This window comes from Apium graveolens, chromosome 11 (assembly GCF_009905375.1).
Source record: "Apium graveolens cultivar Ventura chromosome 11, ASM990537v1, whole genome shotgun sequence".
NCBI lineage: Eukaryota > Viridiplantae > Streptophyta > Magnoliopsida > Apiales > Apiaceae > Apium > Apium graveolens.
Genome location: NC_133657.1, coordinates 143,920,762 through 143,929,661, shown reverse-complemented (window position 1 = coordinate 143,929,661; position 8,900 = coordinate 143,920,762). Strand labels below are relative to the sequence as shown.

General features: G+C 31.3%; 1 protein-coding gene and 1 non-coding gene across 2 annotated transcripts; both read right to left on the bottom strand.

The window, feature by feature from the left end:
• Positions 1-1,956: 1,956 nt before the first annotated feature.
• TRNAN-GUU (transfer RNA asparagine (anticodon GUU)) lies at positions 1,957-2,030 on the bottom strand. The gene has a single exon. It is a non-coding gene; the product is annotated as a tRNA-Asn (tRNA).
• A 314-nt stretch (positions 2,031-2,344) lies between these two features.
• On the bottom strand, positions 2,345-6,959 carry LOC141698081 (calmodulin-binding receptor-like cytoplasmic kinase 2). Its single transcript, XM_074502689.1, has 6 exons — positions 6,583-6,959; positions 5,781-6,019; positions 5,101-5,269; positions 4,302-4,391; positions 3,843-4,141; positions 2,345-2,871 (listed from the first exon to the last, which is right to left on the bottom strand). The coding sequence occupies exons 1-6, from the start codon at positions 6,806-6,808 to the stop codon at positions 2,548-2,550; spliced, it is 1,347 nt and encodes a 448-aa protein (XP_074358790.1). The 5' UTR covers positions 6,809-6,959; the 3' UTR covers positions 2,345-2,547.
• Positions 6,960-8,900: the final 1,941 nt, after the last annotated feature.

Sequence of the window (8,900 nt, the reverse complement as noted above, 5' to 3'; positions counted from 1 at the left end):
ATATAATAGTTCTTTTAGCAGCTCTTTTATTATTACTATAGCCGGTATTTTATAACACTTTTCTTTTTCTTGGAGAGCTTTTTTTCACCTTGAGAATGCGTGGTTGCGTGCTTTTGTCTGCATACATCACATTTGATTTATTTGACCTTTTTTTTCCTTTTCTTTTGTTCCTGCTGGTCACACGACAATTACCGCTGGCCTGCTCAAGTTTTTTTTATCTGTTGCTTTGTCCGCGTGCCTGAGGATTTGATGTAGGTCCCGTCCTTTGTATTTTAATTTTTCATTTATTGTGCCAGAGCATCGTGCACTTCTGCGGCCGCATCACGAGTCGGAAAACCGCATGGGAAAAGTATCGTTTTCCATCTCTGTGAGTTTCCTCCCTTAATTATTTGTGCCCATTTTAATAAAACCTAAAACCTTTGTGATCAAATAAAATTATTAGTCCTCCCTCGGATAATTAACCTCTCCTTCTAGCGTCAAATATTTAATCAGAGGGATGCTCAAATATTAGAACGATTTTTGGGTTTTTTTAGGAATTAGGGTTTGTAAAAAATAGAATGGTCGGACTTGGAAGGTATCTCGACTTGTCTCGGTGTATCAGATCCCTTTGCCAAGATATCTGCGTACCAATTTATATTGGATTAAGTTTACGCAGTTCTGTGAAATTCGGACTTATCCCTTAGAGATTTTAGGGATATCATAGGGATAAGTTTCGTATATGTGTTAACTACCAATTTTATTTGATTTGATCTTGGCGTTATGATATCTTCTTTGATTTGAAAAATATCGTTTCGAGATATTATTCATTGTGGTTAATTCTTTACTTGTTTCAGGGAGAGGATAAAATTGAGTAATAAATAATTAATTATTAATCGGAATAAAAAATTATTAAATATTAGAAACTTGGACTATGCCAAATTATGGCATAACAATTAACATATTAAATACAAATATTATTGTAATTAAAAATGAATTTGACGGTCTCATTAGCAATCCAGATTATACCGATGTTCGATATATTCGTGAAACAGTAACATCACAATTAATTTTCACACAATTAAATTTAATTATAGCACATTGTTCAGATATTTCAGTTGTACAAACTCAGATCAGAGGTATAGGTGTCGTCATCGTATAAAACTTATGTTGTGAAAGGCGAGTTCAGATTCTCCAATACGTCTTATAACTCATTCTCAAACAAAAACAATTCACAATCCAAGACGACAAATTAAACATTCACGAGAAGTGCATCAAACAGTCCAAATAATGGGATAAAAAACATACCTTCTCCGGATCCGTATTATTTTTTAAAAAAAATAAGATTAAAGTAATAACTCTAAAGGAGAGATATTTGCTTATTAAATTATGAAGGGAGGGATTTGTTTCTAAATATGAAATGTCAAATTCAATGATATTATACATCGGTATGAACATATGAACATTCCTCTAAAATAACCGTGATAATTTAAATATAATTTCCTTTTAAGAGTGATCAGATAACTCAAATAATTAGAATTTATGTCATTTTTAATTTTGACTCGCTCCAAAAAATTTAGATCAAATACACTAAAATCTTATATCCGTAAATACAAATATCAGTCATTTACTGAAACCAAAACTAATTCAGGCCAAGATTATAACTTCTTCAATTTCATTAGGGTAAAGCATTATTCCGTTTTACTTTATAATGAACTTCATCTCGTAGTGAGCTATTGCCTAGCACATTGCTGCCTGTTTCATGTTTGAAGCCTACAGCAGGCGACTATTGGCGAATAATATCGTGGCAAGACTGTGAGCAGTTCTCTTAGCTGGACCCCTAACAAAAATAATATGAAGATTTGATGAATTGGACAGTGTTCTTTGAAAAACATTTAACATACCCAAACGTCAAATAGTAGTATCCCTCGTGTTGATACTTTATAAAACAACTATTGGTAATTTGATTATAATAAAAAACGCTAGAAGGAGGGGTCGAACCTCCGACCTTGTGGTTAACAGCCACACGCTCTAACCAACTGAGCTATTCCAGCAGTTGCTTAAAAAATCAATTCAAATCTTCTAACTACTTATAGGTGATAGAAAAACCATACATGCAAATACCTAATATATTCTAATGCTATGCAGTTGAACTAGGGTTGGTCTCATCTTGATATTTAAATGTTTGAAGGAATAATATGCTAGTGCAGATTAAAAAAGAAGCTAATCTCCCGTCATTCTCAGGTTCAAAGTTCAAAGCCTAGTTTAATAAGAAAACTCTATATTCTGATATGGTTTGCCTAAAATAATGATTGTTTTAGTACATACATGACATCGTCGTTAATAACATGCCACAAGTTCTTAAAGATTGTACAAGTTATATACATTTATAAGGATGCAATTGTCTGATACAATTTCGTGTACCTTGAGGTAATTGTTTCATCCCAAAAATATGTTTCAAGCAAAAAGAATGAATTAAAAAAAGGGATTAGGCCATCTAAACTTACACAGATATGTCAAGACAAAAAAAAAAAAAAAAAAAAAACAATCCCTAACTCCATGCGCTGGTATTTAAGCAGAACGAAATTTGTAGCTTTCACCATCTTCAATCCCAAAATAATTATGTCTATTCTTTCTAGCACCCCCCTCAACTACATTTGCAGAATTGGGAAAAGCTGAAGCAGCAGCATTGACACATTTCTCATTGTAGTCTTTTCTAATTCTCCATAATGTCTCAACACATTTCTTCATTAGGGGCCTGTCTTGTCTGGAAGGTGCAAGGCACTGGCGAGCTAGTTTCAGGACCTTCTCCACCACCATAATAGATGCTGGATTCCGTCGTAGTCTTTGATCCATTGTCATTATAGAATCTCCATCTTTTAATTTTTTCAACGCCTGCATAGATAAGTGATCAGTATCTTTTACTTCTCCTATGAACGCATCTCTATCTTCCCCTATTAATGCAAGAAGAGAAGTTGAGAAAACAAAATTTCCACTCTAACAGAATAGATAATTTTCGAAATTTTTATTTTTCCAGTATAATTAAGTAATACTAACAGAGTCCTATGTTCGACTCTACTTGATTTATCACAGAATGCTAAATAAACTTACATTTGAATCAAGAAAATGTATAATGCAGTCTAAACACCCGGAGTTTTAACAAGTGACTTACAAACTTAGACTACCTCAATAAACCTTGCTGAATCCACCAGGCTATGGATACCCCACCACTTGGTAACAAAGGGTTGAAAGTTCTGGTCTCAAACAAGTTGAAATATTAAGCAGAAAAAGACTCGAAACACAATTAGCGGGAATAAAAACTCAAAACTTAGCATATGCTATGTGCAGTCTAATATGGCTTATGCGATTGACCACCAACTTCTTCATTTTAGGCTTGTCTTCCTTTACTACTTCAATAATACTCCTGATATATTTCTGTAGCCTCAACTTAACTATAATTACCATTATATGTTCAGGTGGGGAGAACTAATTGCCCAGAAAGAAAATTTTGTCCAGATTACATGCAGCATATTTCATATTTTATTCCCAAAAAATTTTAGTATTACCAGTAGCTTAAACACAAAGTATGTCATGAGAAATTCTAATTACCTCTACGAAACAAGCTGCATAATTTTTGTGAAATTATTTGTAGATTAAAAATCATGAGTAGTCAAAACACTAATTTTGTAAGTAACTCTGAGGACTGTGAAGAAAGCTCAGACAACATCACTAAGTCTAGTGTTGACTGACAAAAGAGTGACCCAATGGCCTAACAACAAAAAACATATATTCAAGTTAGAATGACAAAGATTCAGAATAAGCTTTCACATGTAATGTACAAGCTTTGAATGCATTCCTTTACTTACCCATTTTATAGTGATCCTCTCATTAACTGGCCTTTTTAGATCTATTGGCTGCCTTCCAGTTATTAGCTCAACAAGAAGTACCCCAAAGGAATACACATCACTCTTTTCGGTAAGTTGTTGTGTCATTAGGTACTCAGGATCCACGTACCCTGCCGTTCCTTTGACTTCCGTAGAAATGTGAGTTGCTCCAGGATATTCAGGAGCTAACCGTGCAATTCCAAAGTCTGCCACTTTAGCACGGAGCTTCTCTGTGATGAGAATGTTTGATGCTTTTATATCTCGGTGAATTATGGGAGGATCTGTAGTACATGAAAAAACTTTACTAGCCAGTTTGACTTTGCACAGAGGCCCAAAGAATAAGAGCTCTGGACCCTATGCAGTTGGCATCAAGTACGCAATTTCGCATAGGAGGCTAAGAGCATCTTTCTAACAGTATAAAAAAGATAACATTGTACATACCTGTATAAGTATGTAGATAAGTTACTGCATGAGCCACATCAATCGCAATATCTAAACGCTCTCCAATTTCAAGTCCATTCCCACGAATTCCTGCAGGACATTTACCCTCAGTTGAGTAATATATTTTGAATTTACAGTGAACCCGTGAGCATACGTATGTACATAAAAAATATAAGTGTAACATAGTAACATTTCTTTTGGTTTTAGTATAAAAACAGTTATTCAGCTATTGCAAACTGAATAGGAAAGGTTCTGCATACTCCACAATCAGAAATACTCTCAGATAGTCAACACGTGATGCTCAGACATTTGTCAATATATTGTGAAGTACTTAATCTTATTTCGTGTGAATATAATTTGTTGTAGGTTCCTTACCAGGATAAGAAAGATATTAATTATAGATAAAAGTCTAATGGATTAGGATTATAAAACTATAAAGCTTAGCATATTAATAACTACTGACGATTATACGATTTTTAGGGTGTGCAAAAGCTGTCTCCAACTAACCAATAAACACATGTGAGGAGTATGCAGAATTAGACTGTTTTCATACTGAGATACACAAGGTTTTTTTTGCATCGAGGCGAGGTGATTGTATTTGAGGTGTCCAGTGACGGAGCAACTCCATTCTTTTATTACATCTAAATTAGTGGATTACTGGTTTTCCACTCCTTAAAGGGGTTTTCATTCTTAATTGTTGTCTATATACTTCTGTTTATATTATTGTGTTTTATATGATCGTAGCACTCAAACCATAAATCATACTGAACAGGTTGCCTAAAAAAGATTGTTCACTTACCATCCAAATGTTCTCGAAGTGTTCCGTTCCCAACATATTCTACAATAATCAGATGTTCATCTCTCTGCTCCAGAAAACCAAAAAACTTGACCAAACTTAAATGCTCAATCTTTGCTAAGGTAAGGATTTCGTTTCTGAACTCCGTTGACGATGTCTTATCATTCAAGTTCTGCAAGAAGAATTTTAAGTTACTTTACATATGTAAATGTACAAAGCTTTGTAATTTTTGTAAAACCATAATGTTGTATTTAGTTGGGGTGAATGGAATGGAATGGAATGAGTGAATTCAAAAGGAAATATGGGAGGTAAGAAGTAAGACTTGAAAAAAATGAGTGGATGAAAAGTTTTCTTTGATGACATTTCGGTAGAAAATGTGTTTGAGGGAGAATGAAGCATTCCTTCTCAAATTAGGGAGTTCGGGCTTTAATTGAAGTCGTGAGGTATGGAATGAAAATTTTCGACATTTAGTCATATTATAGTTCAAATTTCATTCTATTCCCCCACATTCATTCATCTCAACCAAACACAACATAAACGGAACTTACAAAACACTAAAAGCACAGTGTTAGGCTTTCTCATATATTATAAACTTAGACCTTAGTTTAACTTAACTTGACGAATCAATAAAAACACCTAGGTTAAGTTGAAAACACCTTGCTAGTAAACTGTCTCATCTTTACCTTTTTCTTCACCCTCTTTACCGCAACAAAAGATCCATTTTTTAGCTTTGCTCTGTATACAATACCAAATCCTCCTTCTCCAATTTTGTTTGCTGTTGAGAAATTAGCTGTCCCCTTAATAATCTCTTCAATTGTATAACTAACCCTTTTAGATTTCTCACCACTCAAGGCCTTCATATATTCTGGAGAATTAACAAACTTGTCTCTGCTACTATTTTTTGAAGAAGTATCTTCTGACGCTGCAGATCATAGACATTTACCATTATTACAAACTATTCAGTAATAGATCAGCAAAACCAAATCACAACATTTTTCTTCTTAAATGACCATATGAACCATATCTACCGAAATATTACAATATTTCTTACACTAAAAGGACTCCCCTCACTTGACACCTCTCATAAACCTAAATTTAAGCTCTCATAAATGTGCAATCCTACCAAAATCTTAAAAGGTTATTGAAAGCATACGGATGTTGCACTTTCCAACATTTCTAAACCAACAAAAAGCTTATCCATTAAAGAATAACAATTTTCAATTCTAAACCAACAACAGTTCAATTCCATTAACTGATTATCATTGGCACCCGAGAATATTATTCATTTATCGAGGTTAAAAACATTCTGCCTCTTGGGACCGGAAAAAAATATTCATTTGTTAAGGTTCAACTGAATTATATAATCAATCATTCACATACTTGCAGCAAATTCAAAGGGTGAATAGACACTAAACAACAAATCTACACACACCTGATCATGTACATAATAAACTTGTATATAATATAAAAATCAAAGAGACTTACTAGCAAAGTCTCTCCCATGATCATGGACATCAAGAACTTGAAGTTTACTAGAACTGTGTTCTCTCTTGCAGCTACTAAAGCTCAAAAGTTGAGATACTTTTCTAGCAACATCTTTGAAAGATTTCTTGTGATTCTTGTTTGCCACATACCCATGTTGTGGATATGAGTTTTGTGGATTGGTTTGACCATGGTTCTTCATAATTTGAGGACCGGGTGTTTTCTTCATTTCTACAAGTTTGGTGTTCAACTAACTTGAGGAAATTTAAAGAGTTTGAGAATATAATAGTATTTTGTGAACTTGATGAGTTTTGTTAGATGAAATGATAGGGTTTGGATATATATGATAGTATATAATAATGTGGTCAATTTGGTAAACAAGAAAATGCCGACAAATGTACTATACAAACTGAAGATGATGTTCAGCAACTTAATACGATGTAACCTATATGTTGTTGCAATAGTTTTGAGGCGAGGCTAGTTGAATTAAGTTTTTGATTTTTTTTTTTTGTTTCAAAAAAGTTTTTGATTATTTATATTTAAATATATTTTTCGTTATTTTATTTAGTACAAAATTATTGGATTTATAATTATTATATGAGTTCAACTCGTGTCCTCATGAATCGATTTAAGTTAGATATTATTCACAAATTTAATATAATAAAATTATATTAAATTTTAGTCAAAAATCAATATAATAATTTTTCTATTTAATAATATAAAAATTTAAGAAATATACAAAAATAAATTGAAACGATATGAGAGGTTTCTTCTCCTTTATGTAAGTATAATATAATATAATGATATACTGATTTTAAAAATATTGAGTAAATATATACATAGATTCTTGTTTTCGTAATATTTCGTAGGTTAAAATTTTAAAAAAATAGGAAAATATAAGATATTAAGTTAATTTTAGGAGAAAGAGATAAATGGTATTAAAAAAATTAGAAGAATATCAAAATGATAAGTTGTTTTAAAAAGAAAGTAAAAATCTCATGAGAATATTATTATGGTAAGTTGATTTAAAAATTTCAATGGAAAACCTGTCTAAACTTTAGGACAATATCATAGATGATAATAAATTTATAAATACATGTCTTTGTATATTGTAATATATAATATGCTAAAAATTGAAAGAAAAATTTTAGAAAAATATAATATAGTAAGTTAATTTTAGGAGAAAGATGGGAAATTGTATTATAATAGGAATTTAGAAGAATATCTCATATATTATTATGTTAAGTTAATTTCAAATTTTTTAATGAAAGATGTAGAAATTATAAATTTATAAATACCGGTCTTCCTAAAGTGTAATTTTTAATAGGCTAAAAATTTAGGAAAATATAATATAATAAGTTAATTTTAGGAGAAAGATGAGAGATTTTCTTAAAATATAAATTTAGGAGATTTCAAGATTTTAAGTTGATTTTTGGAGAAAATAAAAGTTTAGGATAATATTATGATGGTAAATTGATTCAAAAATATTAAAGGAAGATGTTGTAAAAATTTGAGTAGAATATTACTAATGTGATAATATATTAGGTGAATATAAAATAATTATAATTTTTGATATTTATTAACTCGAAAATTGAGAAAAGTTGAAATGTGACCATCCTATAAGCCCCCTAAAAGCACCCGTCTTATATATTGATTAGTATGGGAAAATGTGTAATTTTAAGAAAGGTTAAGAATTGAATATGACATCTAAAATAGAATAGAAGGTGTTAAAAATTACTATGATTAGGGATTATTTGATAATTAATATTTTTTCGATAGCTGTTTGTTAAAATTAGATAAATATTTGGTATTTTTTAATTTAAGAATATTTTAGTTATAATATAAAAAAACTTGTATTTTTACTAGATTCAAAATGGTTTCAGTAAAAAATAGTTTCTGCAACCGCTGAGGAGCAAATTATTTTAAAAGGCCTAGGTTCTGTTTTGTCAAGAAAGGAGGTTTATGTTATGTAACTTTTGTTAGTTGGAAAATTAAGATTTGACTCCTGATTATTTCCAACAGACAAACGTATAGAACTTGACAATCTCTATACAATTTACAAAATCTTGACCTACAATGAAATGAACGATGTCAAACTATCAATGAAAGCTCAAAAATGAGGGAAGTTCTGATAAATAGGTCTCAGAAAGTGACAACTAAGTTTTTTCTCCATAAACTGGTTGATTTCCACTTTCCTTCATGTTACATATTGTTACAGGTTGAATCAATGAGGGAGAGTGAGAGACTAAAAGAAAACGTAATATTTTCAGAATTTCATATTAACATTTCCAAATATTAATCTTCCTATAACACATATGGAA

Excerpts from the sequence above, each read along its gene's own strand:
- LOC141698081 (XM_074502689.1), bottom strand. The coding sequence starts at position 6,808 with ATGAAGAAAACACCCGGTCCTCAAATTATGAAGAACCATGGTCAAACC. Across the intron at positions 4,392-5,100 it reads ACTTCGAGAACATTTGGATG|GAATTCGTGGGAATGGACTT; the intron begins GTAAGTGAACAA and ends AATGTCCTGCAG. Across the intron at positions 4,142-4,301 it reads TTATCTACATACTTATACAG|ATCCTCCCATAATTCACCGA; the intron begins GTATGTACAATG and ends CATGTACTACAG.